Source organism: Macrobrachium nipponense, chromosome 1 (assembly GCF_015104395.2).
Source record: "Macrobrachium nipponense isolate FS-2020 chromosome 1, ASM1510439v2, whole genome shotgun sequence".
NCBI lineage: Eukaryota > Metazoa > Arthropoda > Malacostraca > Decapoda > Palaemonidae > Macrobrachium > Macrobrachium nipponense.
The window spans coordinates 65,911,195-65,935,296 of NC_087200.1; the positions used below are offsets into that span (position 1 = coordinate 65,911,195).

The window sequence follows — 24,102 nt, forward strand, 5'->3', positions numbered from 1 at the left end:
TTATTTCCAATGGATCTTTTTTTTATTATCTTGAGGTTCAGAAACATTATTTTGGTAGTTTTAATTCTTCTGTGATGTTATGGGTAATTAACTCCAACTTCGATTTTGTGACAGTACGTTTTTTGGGTCTTTAGTGCTGTTTATTATTTTATTTTTATTTTCTTTATATAAATATAATTTTTTCTAATGTTTCTTATTTTGTATATATTGTTTGTTTTGCTCTGTTTTATCTGTTATGTGATTATTTTTATTTTGGTTACTTTTTTGGGTTTTAGTTTTATGCATAGGTTTTTTGTAGAATCATTAAACCCTCTTACTTTCAGTTCCAGTTTAGCTTATACACATTCCAACTTTAGAGGTAGTATTCTTTTGTTATCATTTGTTCGACAGTTTGTGCATCTGGAGTTCTTATGCATTTTCTTTATGTCCATCCCACGTAATTTTTGCTTTGTCAGTTAGGTCTTACTTCTCTATCCTGTCTCACATTTTTAATTTTAAGCAAAAGGTCTTCTCTTCTAAATTTTATTGCTTCTGCTTATTATAGGTGTCAGTTTGCACATTTTTGTACATATACTAATAAGAACTTTGAGCAATTCTCATTTTCAAACAAATGATTGAAATGATTCAAGGTTAGATCCGTTTCAATTTAATTTTTCTCATTGTCTTTATTTCCATGTTTTAATGTATAATTTCTTCTTTTTTTTTCATTTCTTTTTACTTGACTGGAAGAATCCAAAGTGAGAGTTTTAGGGCCATCAGAGGTTTGAAGGTTGAGGATTCATAATTAATAATATTGAAAAATGTCAAATTCAGTCCATGATGGGTTCTCTTTGTCCATGGGCCCTCTACAAAGGGAAGAGGAGTATATTGCTACCTTAAGCTTAGGCAACTGACCTGAGAGACCAAACTGAGTATACACCATGCCTTAAGGGTTGTCAGTCCATCAAGATTGCACCTAGAACCAAGGGCAAGGTTTAACCATAAAGGTCCCCCTTTCTTGCCCACTAGCTAGCTACCTTGGGACTATTTGAATTGTTTAGTCATACATTTTGTAACATTTTTATTGTTGAACTCAAATCCCATCATATACCTACCTAATCAGATTCCTAATAGATCAGAATTTCTTATAAAAGAAATTCCATTTTATAATTGAGTATAATTTCCAGCCTTCAGGTTTGCATTGGAGCTCAGCTACCAACCAGCATCTCGGGTGTGGATGGTGAAGTTGTTTATATAGACACTGAGGGAAGCTTCTCAGCTCAAAGGCTGAAAGGTAATGATAAAGATTGCATTGGTTTTATTAACGAAAACATTTGAAATACTAATTAGATACAAATAGAATAGAATGAAACATTTAGGCATAAAACTTTTGTTAGAAAATTAATTATTTCAGTGATTTACGTATTCATTTTAGTATACAATAATACCTCGACATACGAGTGTCCCAACATACGAGAAATTTGAGATACGAGAAAAGTTTCAAGCAAATTTTTGCCCCGAGATACGAGACAAATTTGAGATACGAGGATACGAGACAGGTTACCCGATGCGAGCCGCTAGGCGCCGAGTGTGCGAGAGGCTCCTCATGAGGACAGCATCGCTCTCTCTTTCCCGTCGGATCTCTGTTTTTTGCATTAATCAGCGCAGAATTAATTAAGTGAATAAGCAATGGGTCCAAAGCAAGCGAGTGCAAAAAAGGGTAGTGAAAAGAAAAAGCTTATGATGACAATTGAGATAAAGCATGAAATAATTGAAAAACATGAGAGTGGTGTACGAGTGACTGAGCTGGCTCGCCAATATGAGAGGAGTACATCAACAATATGTACCATCCTCAAGCAGAAGGATGCTATAAAGAGCACCAAGCCCTCCAAAGGACTAACCATCCTTTCCAAGCTGTGCAGTGATATTCATGACGAGATGGAGAGGCTTCTTTTAATATGGATAAAGGAGAAACAGTTGGCGGGAGATAGTGTGCCCGAGACGACCATCTGTGAAAAGGCCAGCGGAATTTACAATGATTTGAAAGGAAAGCAAGCAGCTGAGAGAGGGGAGACTTTGACGCCACCGGAAACCTTCAAAGCCAGTCGTGGCTGGTTCGACAATTTCAAAAAACGGACTGGGATACACTTGGTTGTGAGGCATGGGGAAGCAGCAAGTTCCAACTCGAAAGCCGCGGCGGACTACGTCAGGTAGGGTGGAAGGCTGTACCTCTTTCGAAGCCGTTGGATATTCAGCAAATGGGCACACAGCATAATTTCCAAGGGTCTGGGGTGGAGTTGGATAGAAGGGTCCCCTCCACCAACCAGTTTTCATCAGACTCCAATGGCAGACCTAGTTCTATTTGCAAAAGAACTTTTACAAAAGAATCCAATAAAAGAGGTAAAATGTTTGAAATTTCAAGGTCGCTTGTTCAGCGTTCCAAAGAAAGACTCAGACAAGCTAAGGGTAATTTTAGATCTGTCTTATCTGAATACATACATTCAATGCGACAAGTTCCATATGCTTACCATCTCGCAGGTGCGGACCTTACTCTTCCCATGGGGCCGTCACCACCTCTATAGATCTTACAGATGCTTACTATCACGTTCCGATAGCAAGGCATTTTCGTCCGTTCCTAGGGTTCAAGCTAGGCAATCAAGCATATGCATTCAAAGTAATGCCATTCGGACTCAATATAGCACCCAGGATATTTACAAAACTGGCGGAAACAGTAATCCAAGAGTTGAGAACTCAAGGGATACAAGTGATAGCTTACCTAGACGATTGGCTTATCTGGGCAAACAATGTAGAACAATGCCTCAAGGCGACGAACAAAGTAATGAGAATTTCTACAATATAATAGGCTTCCAAATCAATTTCAGAAGTCCGCCTGATTCCGTCTGCATGTTTCCAGTGGTTAAGGTTACAGTGGCACCTAACACACACAGACTTTCTAATCCCTTCAAAAAAGAGGAAAGAGATAGCAAGAAATACAAGGAGTTTTCTCAAGGACAAACTAACGTCCAGGAGAAAACAAGAAAGTATCTTAGGTGCACTCCAGTTTGCCTCAGTAACAGACACATTACTAAAGGCCAGACTGAAAGACATAAATCGAATGTGGCGGTCCAAAGCAAACAAGAAAAACTGAGACAAAATGGCACGAATCCCACCAATTTTGAGGAAAAGACTTCAGCCATGGACAAAAGTCAAGAATCTGGCAAAATCCATTCCGTTACAATTTCCACCACCAGCACTTGTAATCCATACAGACGCTTCTCTAACCAGCTGGGGAGGTTTACTCCCAGTACAAAAAGTCCAGGGGTTGTGGTCGGTAACGTTTCACCAACTACACATCAATGTCTTAGAGGCCATGGCAGTATTCTTGACTCTAAAGAAAGTTGCCCCAGCAAGAAAGCAACATATCAGATTAGTGCTGGACAACAAAGTTATAGTCCATTGTAGTTCCAAATCGAGTCACATAAACCATGTAATGATAGCTATATTTTCCATGGCAACAAGGAACCGTTGGCACCTGTCAGCTGTTCACCTGGCGGGAATACGAAATGTAGTAGCAGACGCACTTTCAAGGACAACTCCGCTGGAGTTGGAGTGGTCACTGGACTTGAAGTCGTTCAAATGGATTTCCCAACAGGTCCCGGGTCTCCAAGTAGACCTGTTTGCCACGGAGTCCAATCACAAACTAGAGTGTTATGTAGCCCCCAACCTGGACCCTCGGGCCTATGCTACGGACGCCATGTCACTAGATTGGAACTCTTGGAAGAGAATTTACCTATTCCCGCCAATAAACATGCTAATGAAAGTGCTAGACAAACTCAGGACTTTCAAGGACCGGGTGGCTCTAGTGGCCCCCAATTGGCCCAAGAGCAATTGGTTTCCTCTCCTGGTGGAACTGGGACTCCGTCCTTGGCGGATTCCCAAACTGAGGTTAACACAAGTAGTACAAACTCACAGTGTGTTAGCTTCCTCAAGAATTCAGAGTGCCCTAACTTTATGGACTTTATGAAATTTGCAGCACAAAAAGATGCTGAAATTGATCCTCAGAATACCTTGTTTTTGGAATCAGACCAAAGAGAATCTACTCTTCGTCAGTATGACTCAGCTGTAAGAAAACTTGCAAAGTTTTTAAGAGACTCAAAGGCTAGTACGATGACTATGAATCTAGCAGTAACCTTTTTCAGGACTCTGTTTGAATCAGGCCTAGCTGCCAATACAATTACAACAATTAAATCTGCTTTAAAAAAGATTTTTCAGATTGGGTTTAATATTAATCTTACAGATTCATATTTTTCGTCTATCCCGAGAGCTTGTGCCAGATTGAAACCAGCAACTCGTCCTTACACAGTCTCCTGGTTTTCTGAATGAATGTCCTTAAGCTAGCTTCCGAGACTGATAATGATTCATGTACTATATATCACTCCTCAGGAAGACATTGTTCTTAGTAAGTCTGGCATCTGGTGCTAGAATATCTGAACTTTCAGCTTTATCTAGAGAACCAGGTCATATTGATTTCCTCACATCGAGAGAAATATTAATTTCTCCAGACAAAAGATTTTTAGCCAAGAATGAGGATCCACAGAACAGATGGTCTCCGTAGAAGGTCCCTCTTCCACAGGATCCGTCCTTGTGTCCAATAAACACTCTGAAAGCCTATTTGAATAGAACCTCCAAAAAGTCTTCAGGTTGCCCTTATTAGAGAAAATGGAGGAACCATTTCCCTGAAAGGAATCAGACAACAGATTCTTTATTTTATTAAACAAGCTAACCCAGAATCATTTCCACACGTTCATGGTATACGAGCAGTAGCCACATCCATAAATTACTTTCACCATATGAATTTCGATGAATTAAAAAGTTATACAGGCTGGAAATCTCCAGCAGTATTTAAACGCCACTATCTAAAATCCTTGGAAGCCCTAAAATTTGCAACAGTGGCAGCAGGGAATGTGGTTCCTCCTGATGATTCTGAACCATCATGATAAGGTCTAGTGTTAGAAATAATTTCTCCTTTACTTTCTCTCCTACCTGCCTTACTTATTGTCCCTACTGTAGTTTCGATTTTCACCTGGATTGCACCATATGTACCATTGTAGTGTATATACATATGTAATGATTTTAAGGCATTAGATTTAGACATCTTATTTGCTTTGTTATCTCTTTGTTTCCAAAAATTTTGGAATTATTTATGATTGGATACCTAAATATGTACATATAAATAATATTAACATATATTATTAAACATGTGTAATTAAGTTCAGATTTTATTTAAGTTCCTTATTCAGGTGTTGACTTCCAAGCTATGGGCCATTTCTCTGGCACGGAGCGGCACAGGTTGAGCCCAGAAAAGGGATTTTGACGGAGGAAAAATCTATTTCTGGGCGAGAGACCTGTGCCGCCCAGTGAACCCATCCATTTCTTTCCTCACCCGAAATTGGCCCAAGCTTGGCTGCTATGAGGAATGAGCGGGATCGCGTGGGTGGAAGTAGTATTAGCGGGCAGTAGTGGGATGTAGAACGGCACCTCGTAGTAACGGGGGATTTAGGGAGAGGAGAGATCTAATTGGTACGAGACCTCTGACAGTGGTTTTTCACGCCCCAGTTACTATACCGACACCCTATATGGGTGAGCGAGCTGGGTTCATTCCTAGCATTCCAATGCAACTTTTTCTCTGGTAATATATAGCAGTTATATACCTCAGAAATGATGCTATAAGGAGCATTTCACTGGGCGGCACAGGTCTCTCGCCCAGAAATAGATTTTTCCTCCGTCAAAATCCCTTTATTGCTGTTTCCTGGTCCTTTTGTTTTTAGAAATGTAGGTTTCTTTGCAGTCTCACAGATATGGATGTATTTCATGTTTTATGTACTATAGTATAATATATTTGCCTCTACTTATTTGCTTTACAATCTTTTGTGAGGCAGAATGAAAATGCTACAACACAAGTGGACTGAGCAAGGAGCAAGGTTTACAATGACTACATATTATGAGACACGTCAATAGTGTAGAAATTGTTGATGCCAGAAATTGTATTTACTGGTAGACTGCGTCTCTCTAATTTAGAAACAGGCATATATTTAAGGAAATCTAGAGTAAGAGGATATGGGGCTATGTTAAGCTCAGTGTTTTTTCATACAGGAGTGGACATCTCGAACAACCAAAACCTCTCAGACCTCATAAGGTCTTTTGACACTACAAAGTCTAAAGGCTCAGGAGCATTCTCGTGGAATTTAGACTTGGTCCTTGAATGGCTGGTGGGTTCCAAGTTTGAGAGAGACCTTACTAGGGAAAACTTCCTTCCCAATGGCTTTAGCCACAGACAAATACAGGCAGTCCCCGGGTTACGACGGGGGTTCCATTCTTGAGACGCGGCGTAAGCCGAAAATCGTCGTAAGCCGGAACGACGCTTGGAAATATGTCTTAAACTAATAAAAAGTTATAAAAACCTTACTTGTAATCCTTTGGTTACACTACATGTTGTTTCCTGTAGTTTTATGTACAACCTGGAGTTATTTTCATAAAAGAATGCTGGTTCTTGAAGGTAAAAACTATTGTAATCCTCTGGTGACACTACATTCTTGAAGTTTTATGTACAACCTGGAGTGATTTTGCAAAATCTTGAGGGCTATAAGAACAGCTGATTACTATTTACGTATCATATAGACTAATTAAAGTAAATGTATCTTTAAATAGGCTTATATATTAGTATCAACAAAACATTTCCTGCCATGAGTCAGAGGCCGTTTAATGAAACGAACACTTCTCTGTCCTATCTGTTCAGAAAAATAAACGTTACGTCAATCCCCGAGACCATTGTTGCCAAGCGTCTCTCTCTCTCTGATCAAATTACATTGGAAACTTGACATACGATTGCCCTAATATACGAATGTTTTGAGATATAACAGAAAAATTTGCGAAAATACAAGCTTTGATATACAACGAAATATTTGAGATACGATTTTGCGATGAGTGTTAAGTTGTATAGGCGACCGATAAATGGCGTTCAGTCTGTTTGTTTGTTGGTGCTGCATGTTAACACGTCGTTGTTTAGTTCGTTGTATTTGCGCCTATTTTTCGTGTTATTTTGTCTATTTTATTATTAACCATGGGTCTCAAAGCTAAAGACAAAGCAGGTGATAAGAAAAAAACCCAAGAAAATGATTTCGATGGAAGCAAAACATGAAATTATAGCAAAGCATGAACGTCGTTCGTATCGTCGATTTGGCAAACGAGTATGGTCGAAATCCTTCTACAATATCCACGATCATCAAGCAGAAGGAAGCTATAAAAACCCCCGAGACCATTGTTGCCAAAGCGTCTCTCTCTCTCTCTCTCTCTCTCTCTCTCTCTCTCTCTTCTCTCTCGCTCTCTCTCTCTCTCTCTCTCTCTCTGATCAAATTACGTACTGGATAATGTCTCTCTTGGATACTTCGATTTTGCCAAATATTGAGGGCTACAAGAACAGTTGATTACTATTTACGTATCATATAGACTAATTAAGTAAACGTATCTTTAAATAGGCTTATATTATTAGTATCAACAAAACATTTACTGGCATGAGTCAGAGGCCGTTTAACGAAACGAACACTTCTCTGTCCTTAACTCGGAGCGTCGGAAGACGCCTCTCTCTCTCTCTCCTCTCTCTCTCTCTCTCTCCTCTCCTCTCTCTCTCTCTCTCTCTCTCTCTCTGTCAAATTATGGATAATGTCTCTCTTTGGATACTTGGAATTTTGCTTGTAATCTAAACCATAAACTTCGTTTTTGTTATTACTGGAAAAACAAGAAATGTCATTATTTGCGCTTGGACTGTATGTAAACTAGTGTTTATCACCGCTGGAAACTGTTCCGCATATGAGGGCGTCAAAAAAACATAGATACAAACTAAAAAGTGTCGAAAATATCATAGTAATCTCAAACCGTTAAAAACGAAACGAACACTTCTCTGTCCTTAACTCGAGCGTCGGAAGAGCCTCGCTCTCTCTCTCTCTCTCTCTGATCAAATTACTGGATAATGTCCTCGCTTTGGATACTTGGAATTTGCGTTGTAATCTAACCATCCATTCGTTTTGTTATTATTACTGGAAACAAGCATGATTTTTTCATTATTAGCGCTTTTGGACTGTTATATGTAAACTAGTATGTATTCATTCGCTCGGAAACTAGTTCCGCATATGAGGCGTCACTAAAAAACATAGAAAAATACAAACATAAAAAGTGTCGAAAATCATCATACGTAATCTCAAACCGTTTAAACGAAACGAACACTTCTCTGTCCCTTAACTCGGAGCGTCGGAAGAACGACGCCTCTCTCGTCTGTCTCTCTCTCCTTCTCATCTCTCTCTCTCTCTCTCTGATCAAATTACTGGATAATGTCTCTCTTGGATACTTGGAATTTGCGTTGTAATCTAACCAGAAACTTCGTTTTGTTATTATTACTGGAAACAAGCAATTGATTTTTTCATTATTTGCGCTTTTAGGACTGTTATATGTAAACAGTATGTATTCATTCGCTCGAAACTAGTTCCGCATATGAGGCGTCACTAAAAAACATAGAAAAATACAACAAAAAGTGTCGAAAATCATCATAATCTCAAAATTTTTGTTGTAATCTAACCAGAAACTTATTTTTATTAATATACTGTGCTAAACTATAAAGGATTTTTATCATAGTATGCGTTTTTTAAAAGCGTCGTTAACTCGGAGCGTCGGAAGCGTCAGCGTCGTAACCTCGGAACAAGCGTCGTTACCCAGGACGGATTTTTCCATTGAATATTTAAGAAAAAGCGTCGTAACCTCGGAACGTCGTAAGCCGGAACCGTCGTAACCCGGGGACCGCCTGTAATAGGTATCTTGAAAATATTAGGCCCAGAGGAAGAGGAGAGCACTCTGTGCCTGGTAAGGGCTCTATGATATTATCTGGATAGAACTGAGAAGATTCAAGGTCCCCTCAAATGATTTGTGGTGCTCAGTCAAGAGCCCATCCCATACTATGTCTAGGAATGGACTCATGTTTCTTCTAAAGGATCTGATTAGGAAGCCAGTGCTCAAATTGGCAATGAGGATTTAAAATTAGTGAGAGCCAAAGCTCATGAAATCAGGTCGGTTGCCACATCGTTATCCTTTAGACACAATGTGTCCATTTCTTCGATTTTACAAGCTTCACACTGGAAGTGTAGGTCAGTCTTTGCTATCCATTACTTAAAAGATGTAGAAGTGAGCTTTGAAAATTGTTGTGCTCTAGGGCAGTTATATGCAGCTGGCAAGGTGTTGGGGAGGAAGCGTAGGAAGCATTTCTTTCTAAATGTCTTTTCACCTTGATTTCAGGTGTTGAGTCAAGGGGAGCCTGGGGTACTTGTTGGTGGAGTGCCCTCCAGTCTTATTTTATGGTGGGTAGTGTTAATTGTTAGCCAGCTACATACCCAGGGCAGGGGCAACTGACTTCTTTTTTATACTTTGTTGTCACCAGGTTCATCTTTTGCTACAAAGTCCCAGTGTTGTAGAGGTGAGTCTGGCCAATTAGCCACACCTTACCCTACATGGATAAGTTGAGTGCAACCAGAGGCAGTATCTACTTGTAGCAAGCTCTCTTTTCAGGTAAAGAACTACAAGCATTGTTGCTATGCATATACTTTCTATACTCTCTTCACTATCATTTATAATGTTAAGGGTACAATATCCATATCCCACCTCTGGGTCAATTTGGGATTCAGCAGTGTAATTACAGGCAGCCCCCAGTTAACAGTAGGGGTTCCGTTCCAGGGGGCCTGACGCTCAGCAAAATTCGCCTCTAACCAAAATTCAAAAGTCTACAGGTGTCACAATCCACCTTACAGTGCCCTAGACTTATTCATGATGCCTTAGACAGTGTCATGGTCAAATATTTTGCCCTAATATATAACTCTAATGAAAATGTGGAATTTCATTTGCTTAATCATTTACTATGTTCTCCCTGGTAGTAATACAAATTTCTAATGTCAGATTCAATGAACTTACTGGTAAATCTTGTTTTAGTATGAGAGAGAGAGAGAGAGAGAGAGAGAGAGAGAGAGAGAGAGAGAGAGAGAGAGAGAGAGAGAGAGAGAGAGAGAGAGAGAGAGAGAGACCTTTTTCAGACTGCTAACATTTCTTCCATTTCTTTATTTACTATCATATCTTCTAGTTAAATCAGCTAAAAAAAGGAAATGAGAATGACAAAAGTATCGTTAGTATCGTTATAATCATTATTTAAACGTTGCAGTCATAAACAACTGAACGATAACAGTTATTCTACAACAACCGAACAGAATCTGATAACAATATTTTTCTTGTATATCAGCCATCGTACGATAGTAAAAAATTACCATAATTATGTTACAAATGATGTTAAGTCGAATAGGACTTAAATATTTTTGCATTATACCTTTACTTGGTATGGAGAAAATATTGGCAAGGAGATATACTACTAAATTTAAGCTGCAGATGTAGCTGAAGCTGAGAAAACAAAATGTTCACACTGCTAATAACTTTGAATTATCGTGCATCAGCAACGTGGATGCAACTCTACCACAAATAATGGTGGAGAAAAAAGTATTTTAACAAAAAATACTGGCATGAAAGACAATTTTTACTGTTGTTTTCACACGGATAACAATAAAAATATGCTAAATGTCATCAGTAGTACCTCGATATACCAAGTTTAAATAATCCGTCCCAAAGAGGCCGCCCTTCATAATCATGCGTTTTCGTACCGTGGGATCCCGCTTTTTACATGTAAAATGGCTAATTCCGTTTCCAATCCCTCCAAAAACACCCCAGTAAAATTTAGTAATATAAGCTCAATTTGACCTATAAACAATGAAATACTACCACAATTTTTTGGACCATTCAATACCTAGCTTAATAACATACAGTAGTACCTCGAGATACGAAAGGCTAACTTACGAAAATCCAATTTACGAAAGCCAATTAGAAATTTTAAACTGCTCAAAACTGTGCGAAACGTTTTTTCAAGATACGAAAGGTTTCTGAAAGTCCGAGATTCCCGATAACAATTTTGAAACTTGCGCCGCACGCCGCCATCTTAGTTTATGGTAGAACTCGCCACCATCCTCCTGCTCTCCCATTGGTTCCTGATGCTAGCCAAGCATGAGATCCTTCTCTCTGATTGGACAGCATCCCTCCCATCATGCATCTTCTATACGTACGTGTTGGCGTCCCTTAGCTCGGCCACTCCGCACCCACCCGAAACTTTACCGTACGCAATCGGCATTCGTTCGCTCCAACGATTTCGTTTTAGTAACGTAAATTCGTTAGTGATTTCGTTGCAGTACATATTATCGTGTTGTGCGAAGACTGTATATTGTGTAACTTTACGTAAATTAACGTAGTCATGGGTCCCAAGAAAGTTGAAATTCACGGAAAGAAGCGCATGCTCTCTTTGGAGACAAAGATGGAGATCATAAAGAAGTACGAAGCTGGTATGCGATTGAGTGTGATCGCAAAGGAATACGGCCGTAATCTGTCGACAATAGGCACCATCCTTAAACAGAAGGATGCCATCAAAGCAACTACACCATCGAAGGGCATCACTATTTTGTCCAGCAAGAGGAGCCATGTGCACGACGAGATGGAACAGCTGCTCCTCATCTGGATAAAAGACAAAGAAATCGCTGGCATACAGTAACGGAGACGGCAATCGCTCACAAGGCCAGTGCTATTTTCACCGATTTGATTGCGCAGGCGGAAGACGAGGAGGGGAAGGGACTTCAACGCCAACCCCAGAGTTCAAGGCTTTGCATGGCTGGTTCGAGAAATTCCGTAAACGGACTGGCATCCATTCAGTGGTGCGTCATGGGGAGGCTGCCAGCTCGGACACGAAAGCGCCGGGAAGCATTTAAGAAGACTTTCGACGAGATGATGACCAAGGAAGGATACAGTTTCTCAGCAGGTTTTTCAACTGTGATGAAACTGGCCTTTTTTGGAAAAAAATGCCTCGTCGGACGTACATACACGGAGGAAGAGAAGAAGCTACCCGGGCATAAGCTATGAAAAGACAGGCTTACGCTCGCACTTTGGTTCGAACACCAGTGGGGGATTGCAATTGGTGAAGCCCCTACTGGTGTATCACTCAGAGAACTCCTCGGACCTTCAAGGCCCACAAGTGTTGAAGGAGAAGCTTCCAGTGATGTGGAGGGCTAATGCAAAAGCCTGGGTAACGAGGCTTTTGTTCACCGAGTGGGTAAATCTGTGTTTCGGCCCGACTGTGAAGAGTTTTTGCAAGAGAAGCGCTTCCCCCTGAAATGTCTGCTGGTGTTGGACAATGCCCCTGCCACACCTCCTGGCCTTGAGGAAGATCCTAGCGAGTATTCCTTTGTTAAGAAGATTCTTTTTCTTCCGCCCGACACCACCCCTCTCCTCCAGCCCATGGACCAGCAAGTGATAGCGAACTTTAAGAAGCTGTATACGAAACATCTTTTCAAAGAGATGTTTCGACATCACCGATACCACAAACCTCACCTTGCGTCAATTTTGGAAGGAGCATTTCGACATCGTCATTTGCATCCGACTGAAATTGACCGAGCTTGGCAGGAGGTTTCGAGGCGAACCTTGAATTCCTTGTGGAGGAAACTCTGGCCTGATGCCGTATCCGCCAGAGACTTCGAGGGATTCGACGTGGGTGAAGCTGGTGCTGCAGAGTCACAAACAGTTGATGATCCCGAAACTGTTTTGGAACCAGATCTTGACGAGATCGTTGCACTCGGCAAGTCCATGGGGCTGGTCGTCGACGAGGACGACATCAACGACCTTCTCGAGGAGCACAAGAGGAGCTTACGACGGATGACCTGAAGGAGTTGGAGGCCATGCAACTTAACGTCGTTCAAGAGGAGTTCTCTAGCAGCGGCGAGGAAGAGGAGGAGGAGCCTATGACAAACGGCAGAAATTAAGGATATTCTAGGAGGCGGTTTTCATAAATGGGCCAATTGTTTATCCGAAAACCAAAAAAGACACCCCGAAAAGGCTCACACAGGTCGTATGCTTGCGCAGTTTCGATGACGTTTGCTTGAGTCGTTTCAGGAACATTGTGAAAAAGTAGCAGAAGCAATCTTCCTTGGATCGTTATTTTTTAAAGAGGCCTTCAGCATTAGCAAGGAGTAAGCAAAAAGGAAGAACCAAGTGATAAAAAACAGAAAATTGAAAGCAAAAAGGAAGAACAAGTGATGAAAAACAGAACGTTGAAAGCGGTGATGAAGTTGAAATTCTTTAAAAAAAAAAAAAAAAAAACAAAAAAAAAAAAAAAAAAAAAAAAAAGTCTATGTAAAGTAAAAAAAAAAATTAAAATAAAAAAAAGAAAAAAAAATTTTTACCGTAATTTCTAGAATTTTGTAAGGTTAAGTGTTACAGTTTTTGTAAGGTGTTTCGTAAATTTTAGATTTATGGTTTTCCTTAAATTTTTTATGTGTTTTCGTAAAGTTAAGTGTACGTACGTACGTGTGTTATCTGCCGTTTTTCCTCCTCCTCCTCTGCCGCCACTATCGGAGATATCCTCACTCGAAAGGTAAGCTTCCAAATTTTACTTTACAGTAATAATATTTCTTGTACACTAATATACACTTTATTTACAGGTTTTGGATTTTTATTCTTAATTTAGGTATTGAATGGTCCAAATTGTTGTAGTATTTCATTGTTTATAGGTCAATTTAGCTTTATTATGAAATTTAATGGGGTGTTTTTGGAGGGCTTGGAACGGATTAGCCATTTTACATGTAAAATGTGTTCCAAGATACGAAAAAACTCGTTATACGAAGGCCGCCTTGGAACGGATTAATTTCGTATCTCGAGGTACCACTGTACTGCTAATTACCTGTAAATAAAGTGTATTAGTGTACATGGTATACAAGAAATACTGTACGTATGTAGTAAAATGTGGAAGCTTACCTTTCGAGTGAGGCTATTTCCGAAAGTGGCGACAGAGGAGGAGGACAAACGGCAGATACGTACGTACGTACATACACTTAACTTTACGAAACACATTAACACATTTTTTTATTTTCAAATTTTTTTTTTTACTTTTTTATACTGTACGTACTTCCTTTTTTTAATTATATTATTTTTTTTTTTTTTTTTTTTTCTTTTTTTTTTTTTTTTTTTTTTTACAAAAATTTCAACTTCATCACCACTTTTCCACAACTGTTTTTTAGGATTCACTTGGTTCTTCCTTTTTGCTTACTCTGCTACTAAAGGCCTCTTTAAAAAATAACTATCCAAGGAAGATTGCTTCTGCCTACTTTTCACAATGTTCCTGAAACGACTCAAGCAAACGTCATCGAGCTGCGCAAGCGTACGACCTGTGTGAGCCTTTTCGGGGTGTCTTTTTTCTACAAATGATTGCACTTTATGAAAAGCAGCTAGAACATCCTTAATTTCTGCCGTTGTCATAGGGTCGTCGTCCTCCTCCTCGCTGCTGCTAGAGAACTCCTCTTGAACGACGTTATGTTGCATGGCCTCCAACTCCTTCAGGTCACCCGTCGTAAGCTCCTCTTGGTGCTCCTCAAGAAGGTCGTTGATGTCGTCCTCGTCGGCGACCAGCCCCATGGACTTGCCGAGTGCAACGATCTCGTCAAGATCTGGTTGCAAAACAGTTTCAGGATCATCAACTGTTTCTGAATCTGCAGCACCAGCTTCGCCCACATCGAATCCCTTGAAGTCTCGAGCGGATACAGCATCAAGTCCGATATGGGTTCCATCCACGAGGAATTCAAGTTTCGCCTCGAAACCTCCTGCCAAGCTTGGTCAATGAGTCGGATGCATATCACAACATCGAAATGCTCCTTCCAAAATTCACGCAAGGTGATGTTTATGGTATCGCTGATGTCGAAACATCTCTTGAAAAGATGTTTCGTATACAGCTTCTTAAAGTTCGATATCACTTGCTGGTCCATGGGCTGGAGGAGAGGGGTGGTGTTAGGCGGAAGATAAAGAACCTTGATGAAGGAATACTCCGCTAGGATATCTTCCTCAAGGCCAGGAGGGTGGGCAGGGGCATTGTCCAACACCAGCAGACATTTCAGAGGGAGGCACTTCTCTACCAAGAATTTCTTCACTGTCGGGCCGAAACACAGATTTACCCACTTGGTGAACAAAAGTCTTGTTACCCAGTCTTTCGCATTAGCCCTCCACATCACCGGAAGCTTCTCCTTAAGCACTTTATGGGCCTTGAAGTCTCGAGGAGTCTCGGAATGATAGACCAGTAGGGGCTTCACCTTGCAATCCCCACTGGCGTTTGAACAAAGTGCGAGCGTCAGCCTGTCTTTCATAGGCTTATGCCCGGATAGCTTCTTCTCTTCCTCCGTAATGTACATCTGACGAGTCATTTTTTTCCAAAAAAGGCCAGTCTCATCACAGTTGAAGACTTGCTGAGAACTGTAGCCTTCCTTGGTCATCATCTCGTCGAACGTCTTTTTAAAGGCTTCAGCCGCTTTCGTGTCCGAGCTGGCAGCCTCCCCATGCCACACCACCGAATGGATGCCAGTCCGTTTACGGAATTTCTCGAACCCCCCATGCGAAGCCTTGAACCCTGGGGTTGGCGTTGATGTCCCTTCTCCTCCGTCGTCTTCGGCGTGGGCAATCAAATCGCCGAAAATAGCGCTGGCTTGGTGGGGAGATTGCACCGTCTCCGTTATCCTATCACCAGCAATTTCTTTGTCTTTTATCCAGACAAGAAGAAACCTTTTCATCTCGTCGTGCACGTGGGTCCTCTTGCTGGACAAAATAGTGACGCCCTTGGATGTTGTAGCTGCTTTGATGACATCCTTCTGCTTAAGGATGGTGCCTATTGTCGACGGATTTCGGCCGTATTCCTTAGCGATCACACTCAATCGTATACCAGCTTCATACTTCTTGATAATCTCCATCTTCGTCAACAAAGAGAGCATCCTCTTCTTTCCGTGAATTTCAACTTTCGGAAAGTAAAATATGAAAACAAAGAAACAATAAAGGGTAATTAAAAAGTACAAATATTGAAATATGTTACATAAATGCAAGTGCTCCATTGAAATAGAAAAAAAATTAGCTTTAGAAAGTGATTTAACCCTTAAACGCCGAAGGGGTATAATAAAAATCGTCTCCCGTATGCCGAGGGGGTGTCAGAGTGAGCGCCGAAACGGAAAAAATATTTTTTCAAAAAATCACAGCGCTCTTAGTTTTCAAGATTAAGAGTTCATTTTCGGCTCCTTTTTTTGTCATTGTCTGAAGTTTAGTATGCAACCATCAGAAATAAAAAAATATCATTATCATATATAAATAATGCGATATATGATAGCGCGAAAACAAAATTTCATATATAATTGTATTCAAATCGCGCTGTGAGCAAAACGGTTGTACACCACTAAATTGCGATCATTTTGGTATATAACACATTGTAAAACAATCAAAGCAACACAGAGCAAATATTATCACAAAATGATGCATGAATTCGTAACGTGCGGACGTAAAAAAATGTTTTTTTTCAAAAATTCACCATAAATCTAAATATTGTTCTAGAGACTTCCAATTTGTTTCAAAATGAAGATAAATGATTGAATATTACTATACTGTAAGAATATTAGCTTACAATTGCAGTTTTTGACCATTTTTATATGCAAATATTTCAAAAATGAGAAAAGCTACAACCTTCAATTATTTTATTGTTGTATTCTACATGAAATTGCGGCATTTTCATATATAAAAATCTATGAAACGCCTAATATGAGACTGAGCAAATATTCCGAGAATGCAACGTACGCATTTCGGAGATTTGCGGCGGAGAATCCGCGCGCGGAGGGAAGAAAGTTTTTTTTTAATTCACCCATAAATCTAAACATTGTGCTAGAGACTTCCAATTTGTTTCAAAATGAAGATAAATGACTGAATATTACTAGACTGTAAGAGTTTTAGCTTACTATTGCGTTTTTCGACCATTTCGGTATAGTCAAAGTTGACCGAACGTGGTGTTTTTCTATTTATCGTGATTTATATGCAAATATTTCAAAAATGAGAAAAGCTACAACCTTCAATTATTTATTGTTGTATTCTACATAAAATTGTGCACATTTTCATATATAAAACTTTATGTAACAGCCAATTTAAAATGGTGCAAACATTACGACAATCGCACGTATGATTTTTTCGGAAGAGTTACTGCGCGGATGTAAGGAAAATTTTTTTTTTTCATAAATTCACCATAAATCAAAATATTGTGCTAGAGACTTCCAATTTGTTGCAAAATGAAGGTAAATGATTAAATATTACTAGAGAATAAGAGTTTTAGCTTACAATTGGGTTTTTCGACCATTTCGGTAGAGTCAAAGTTGACCGTAGGTTGAAGTTTTGGCACTTATCGTTATTTATATGAAAATATTTCAAAACTGATAAAAGCTACAACCATGGGTTGTTTTTAGTTGTATTGTGCATGAAATTGCACACATTTCCATATATAAAACTTTATGTAACTGCTAATTTAAAATGGTGCAAACATTACGACAATCGCACATATGATTTTTTCGGAAGAGTTACCGCGCAGACGTAAGGAAAAAGATTTTTTCATAAATTCACCATAAATCAAAATATTGTGCTAGAGACTTCCAATTTGTTGCAAAATGAAGGTAAAATATTGAATATTACTAGAGAATAAGAGTTTTAGCTTACAATTGTGTTTTCAACCATTTCGGTCGAGTCAAAGTTGACCGAAGGTTGAAATTTTGGCACTTATCGTTATTTATATGAAAATATTTCAAAACTGATAAAAGCTACAATCATGAGTATTTTGTTGTTGTATTCTACATGAAATTGCGCACATTTTCATATATAATATTCCATGTAACAGCTAATTTAAAATGGTGCAAAAATTATGTCAAAGTGACAAAATAATTTCTGAGATGTGTCACTGATACTTTTAAGTGCGATAAGAAAGAAATTCGCGCTTGTGGCGCTGCGTAACATTTGTAAACAAAACAACACCTTGATCCGTGAACTCCCAGCATCCCTCAAGGCGCACGATTCAAAAGTTTTCGGCTGGTAGGCCTATAAGTATTTTTCCGCAAATTTTTTAAAAAAAAACTTTCTATGTCGACGTAAAATACCTCCAATCGGCACCCGACAGACAAATTATCTCGACGTAAAATACGTCCAATTGGCGTTAAAGGGTTAAGGGAAAATTAAATGTTTTCTTAAAAATACCTTACTACCATAAAAAATCTCTACTGATATGAGTCTTTCTTTCTCTACATCTTAGTTTTACCAGACCACTGAGCTGATTAACAAAGCTCTCTTTAGGGCTGGCCCAAAGGATTAGATATATTTTACGTGGCTAGGAACCAATTGGTCACCTAGCAACGGAACTAACAGCCTATTGTGAGATCCCAACCGCATTATATCGAGAAATGAATTTCTAATACTAGAAATACATCTCTGATTCCACATTGGCCACTCCAAGAATCAAACTTCAGACCACTGGATTGATTGCCAACTGCAAAAACCACTCGTCCAACAAGGAACTACTGGTATGAAAATATTGCAAGATTATAACTTGAAGTACATGGACATTTTAAAGAAATGAATACAATGCCCCACAAACAAAGTCAGCAGGATTCTGTCTTACACTCTTCCAGAGTTATTGAAAGCATGCTGGTGTTATTATAGTACAGTAGTGCCTCAGGATACGAAATTAATCCGTTCCGAAGCGGCCTTCGTAACCTGATTTTTTCGTATCTCGAACAACGTTTTACATGTAAATTGCCCAATTCATTCCAAGCCCTACAGAAACACCACAGTAAATTTATAATTAAAGCTAAATTGACCAATAAACAATGAAATACAACAATTTGGACCATTCAGTGACTAACATATGTGGAACCTTACCTTTCGAGTGAAGCGATCTCCGAAAGTGGCAACAGAGGAGGAGGACAAATGGCAGAAAACATGAACACTTAACTTTACAAAACACATTAAAAAATGGCCGAAAACATTAACACTAAACTTTACAAAACACATTAACAAATGGCAGAAAACATTAACACTTAATTTTACAAAAAACTTAAAATCAAATTTCTATTTTTTTTCTTTTTTTTATTTTTTATTTTTTTTTTTACTTTTTTATACTTTATGTTTTTTACAAAATTTCAATTTCTTCACCACTTTCAACTTTCTGTTTTTTCGTATCACTTGGATCTTCCTGTTTGCTTACTACTACTAAAGGCCTCTTTAAAATAACTATCCAAGGAAGATTGCTTCTGACTACTTTTCACAATGTTCCTGAAACGACTCGGGCAAACATCATCGAACTGCGCAAGCATACGACCTGTGTAAACCTTTTCGGGGTGTCTTTTTTCTACAAATGATTGCTCTTTATGAAAAGCAGCTAGAGCATCCTTAATTTCTGCCGTTGTCATAGGGTCCTCCTCTTCCTCCTCCTCCTCACCGCTGCTAGAGAACTCTTCTTGAACGACGTTATGTTGCGTGGCCTCGTCATAAGCTCCTCTTGGTGCTCCTCGAGAAGGTCATTGATGTCATCCTCGTCGACCACTAGCCCCATGGACTTGCCGAGTGCAATGATCTCATCAAGATCTGGTTGCGAAATAGTTTCAGGATCGTCAACTGTTTCTGAATCTGTATCAGCTTCGCCTACATTGAATCCCTCGAAGTCTCGGGTGGATACGGCATCAGGCCAGAGTTTCCTCCACAAAGAATTCAAGGTTCACCTCGAAACCTCCTGCCAAGCTTGAGCGAATTGGGGGGAGGTTTTTCGGATGATATTGACAACATCAAAATGCTCCTTCCAAAATTCACGCAAGGTGAGGTTTGTGGTATCGGTAATGTTGAAACATCTCTTGAAAAGATGTTTCGTATACAGCTTCTTGAAGTTTGATATCACTTGCTGGTCCATGGGCTGGAGGAGAGGGGTGGTGTTTTGCAGAAGATAAAGAACCTTGATAAAAGAATACTCCGCTAGGATATCTTCCTCGAGGCCAGGAGGGTGAGCAGGGGCATTGTCCAACCACAGCAGACATTTCAGAGGGAGGCGCTTCTCTTCCAAGAATTTCTTCACTGTCGGGCCGAAACACAGATTTACCCACTTGGTGAACAAAAGTCTCGTTACCCAGTCTTTCGCATTAGCCCTCCACATCACCGGAAGCTTCTCCTTTAGCATTTTGTGGGCCTTGAAGGCTCAAGGAGTCTTGGAATAATACACAAGTAGGGGCTTGGCCTTACAATCCCCACTGGTGTTGGAACAAAGTGTGAGCATAAGCCTGTCTTTAAAAGGCTTATGCCCGGGTAGCTTCTTCTCTTCCTCCGTGATGTATGTCCAACGAGGCATTTTTTTCCAAAAAAGGCCAGTCTCATCACAGTTGAAGACTTGCTGAGAACTGTAGCCTTCCTTGATTGTCATCTCGTCTAACATCTTAATAAAGGCTTCGGCCACTTTCATGTCTGAGCTGGCAGCCTCCCCATGCCGCACCACCCAATGAATGCCAGTCCGTTTACGGAATTTATCAAACCACCCCCGAGAAGCCCTTAAGTCTGGGGTTGCTGTCGATGTCCCCTCTCCTGCATCGTCTTCGGCCTAGGCAATCAGATCACCAAAAATAGCGCTGGCCTTATGGCAGATTGCCATCTCGGTTATCGTGTTGCCAGCGATTTCTATGTCTTTAATCCATACAAGAAGCAGCTTCTCCATCTCATCATGCACGTGGCTCCTCTTGTTGGACAAAATAGTCACCTCCTTGGAAGGTGTAGCTGCTTTGATGGCTTCCTTCTGCTTAAAGATGGTGCTTGTCATTTATGGATTGTGGCCATAGTCCTTAGTGATCACACTCAACTGTATGCCAGCTTTATACTTCTTAATTATCTCCATCTTCGTTTCCATAGAAAGCATTCTCTTCTTTCCGTGAACTTCAGCAATATTCTTGAGACCCATGGCTAATTAAGTTAATGAAGTTCCCACACAACACGATAAAGTAGAAAGCAAAATCACTAACACAAATTTACTAAAACAAATGAAATACATATATGTGAACGAACGAATTTGCATGCATACGATAGCGCTGATACGATGAAGTGGCCGAAAGACACTTTTACGTAGAGGCCTGATGGAATAGATGCTGACCAATAGGAGAGCAGGATCTTACGGCGGTGACTAGCATCAGGGAACCACTGGGAAAGAGGGAGGATGGTAGTGAGTCTACTGAGTTAGGGGCTCGCGAGTTTTAAAATTGTTCTCGGCAGTCCGGGCGAATCTCAAACTTTATAGTACACCCTTTCACAACCTGAATTATTTTCATATACAAAAGCAAAAAAATCTTCGTCTTTGCTCTCATAACTCGGATTTTTCGTGAGTAGGGACTTTAGAATGTCAAGGTTCCACTACTACTAATCTGTGGCATGGTTGAAATACGTAACCAATATGAGGAAAGATAAGCTACCAGGGTGAACTTGAAACTCAGGAAGTTCTGCATCATCCTGTTGACTTCCCTTTTTTTGGCCATTAAATGAGACACTGTTAGAAAAACTTCATAAGAGCCATCCAAGAGTGCATAGCAGCTGAAATTCAAAATTTGGGTCTGGTGGTTTCATATGGAGGGACATGCAGGGTCTTCACTTAACCCTTAGGAGCAGGGATTAAAAATCAATATGCAGCACCCCAGGCCAACAAAGCTGAGTTTGGCCGATTTAAGAAAAAAACACTTAAATGGTTTAAGTACAAATTCTAGATAATTTTCCCTACCTCCCACGAAAAGTTGAAAAGGACTGTATTTAGGACCTTGTAGGGCCTCTTTTACAACACAGTCACAAATCTTGCCTGCTTATACAAGTTTTTTTTCTAGAAAATAATTGTATTTTATTTGTAAAATTATAGTTACAGCTCACACAATATCAAAACAGATAAGAAATAACATCAGCAACAAGTTCTGAGCATATTTGTTGTAAAATATTTACATAAGTTTATCAAGAATGAAGATGTAGTAACTTTTTTGGAGTGGTACAGTATATGTGTTTTCTAATATTTCTTTGCACTTTAATTTGACAATTGCAATTACAGGCAGCGCGCGGTTAACGGCGCAATTGCTTAGCGGCGAATCGGTTTTATGGCTGTCATCAAAAATATTCATTAAAAAAATAAGGTACTATTTTAAGGTATTTTTACGGCACAATTTTCGGTTAACAGTGCCGCTATGTCTAATGAGTACATACATTTGTAGAAATACCATTCAGACCATAAAGGTTATGCAAATGATATTTAAAAAAATTTTATTGAGAGTTATTACATAGGTATTAGGGTAAAATACTATATGCCTCTGACGCTGTTCTATGTCTAAAATATCGAGTTAAATAAGTGCAAATTTAGCTATGGATGTGTCGATTTATAAATGTTCATGCTTTTATGTTTAAAATGTGTATGAAAATGTATTACGTATAGGGTATTTTTATTTCTGCACAGAAATATGATACAAAGGCAGCTTTTGAAACTGCTTTTCAATCAAAGAGGATGTTTTTTCTTGTCCGTTCTTGTGAACCGCTGCCTGCCGCTCTTCTGAAAATATCGAGTTAATGAAAGTGCAAATTTAGCGATCGATGTGTCGATTTTATAAATTTTCATGCTTTTATGGTTAAAATGTGTATGAAAATATATTATGTATAGGGTATTTTTATTTTTGTACATAAATATGATACAAATTACGGCAGCTTTTGTAATTGCCCCCCACGTTATCAGAGGATGCTTTTTCATGTTCGTTCTTGTCCGCCGCTGTTCTGAAAAATGCATTTACAAAGACTTCACGTGGTTATATTTTATTAATTTGGGAGCTAATTATATCTCATTTTGTTAGTGAAACTTCAGCTTTTTGTTATAATGAAACTTCACCTTCCTGTTATAAGTTTTTGTGCCTGTATGTTTAAAATGTGTATGAAAAATGTATTACAGGGTATTTTTTTATTTTTGTACATAAATATGATACAGTGGCAATACGCATGACCATTTGAAGTTTTTGTAACAGCCCTTCACATGATAAAGACAATAGGTGGTTCAGTCGCGCCCGTATAATAACATTTTAATTTCTGGGCTCAGTTCGTGTCGCTGCGCGAAATATCCTTTAATCCATTATTTCTAAGGTAAATGTACTAACACATACCAGAGAATAAATAAAATAAAGAAAAGGTCAGTACTACTGACTCGCTCACCCTCCAAGAGGGTGTCGGTATGAACACTATGGCGAGTGAGACCACTACCACGAACCGCTTGCCAATAGAAATCTCCCACTACAAAATCCCCACTAGAGGGGAGCCGACCCACAGAGTGGGCAGCAACTACTACTACTCCATCCAATGCTGCCGACTGCTGCGCCTCTGGTGGCCATCCTTTTCAGTTAGCGCACAGCGTATATACGTGCCCTTTTTTGCTCTGTGTTTTTTGTGCCCCTATCTTGGATTTATTCGTCATGGAGCGTACAGCCATCGCAGCAGCTAAGTTAAGTAATCAGTTGTTATTGCTATTTGGTTTTTCCGCCCTTGAGTCAGTATTTGCCGTTTTTTAGGTATAAATACGGGCTCTAGGTCGGAAGCATGGCAGCATGGTTCTGCCTCGTGGCGGGTTCGTTCTTGGTCTTCCATACCCAGAACCTTCCCTTATTTCATTACGCTCTATTATTAGTTATCTATTTTATGTTAGGGGTCCAGCCTACTGGGTTTATGTCATGCATGCATGTCTTCTTCACCTTGCGTAGGCATCTTCCATCCAGACCCTAGCCACAGCTCTTAGTATCGGCCCCGGCTAGCTTTGAGTGGTAGACTTTTCTTTCGAGTTTGTCGTACACTCCTGGATTTTTCTCCTACTGATTTATTTTCTTTCTTTACGTTAAGTGATTTTGATTATTTATGTTTTAGGTTAGTCTACGGCGTCTGGCTTCACGTAGCCTAGGTTATGTTTTATTGGTATCCACCACTATGCTTCCGCTCTTCAGTTCGGTTGCTTCTCTATAGCATCTCTCTGATTAGTTGGTTGCTTTATCCTAGGCTGTATTGTGTCATTGTATTACATGTTACCGCTCCGTGGTCACTACGTGATCACGGAGCAGCCAGACGCCTGTCCAGTCACCTTTC

General features: G+C 39.7%; 2 protein-coding genes across 5 annotated transcripts in view; one reads left to right on the forward strand and one right to left on the reverse strand.

Annotated features, from left to right (window-relative positions):
* The window catches only part of LOC135219377 (DNA repair protein RAD51 homolog 3-like), a 247,163-nt gene that overhangs the window by 13,246 nt on the left and 209,815 nt on the right, over positions 1-24,102 (reverse strand). The window lies entirely within an intron of this gene.
* LOC135220041 (DNA repair protein RAD51 homolog 3-like) overlaps positions 1-24,102 on the forward strand; it is a 56,081-nt gene that overhangs the window by 2,247 nt on the left and 29,732 nt on the right. Inside the window, exon 2 of the mRNA XM_064257372.1 lies at positions 1,167-1,273. Within this exon, the coding sequence (XP_064113442.1) occupies positions 1,167-1,273 (107 nt within the window). The remainder of the gene's footprint in view (positions 1-1,166; positions 1,274-24,102) is intronic.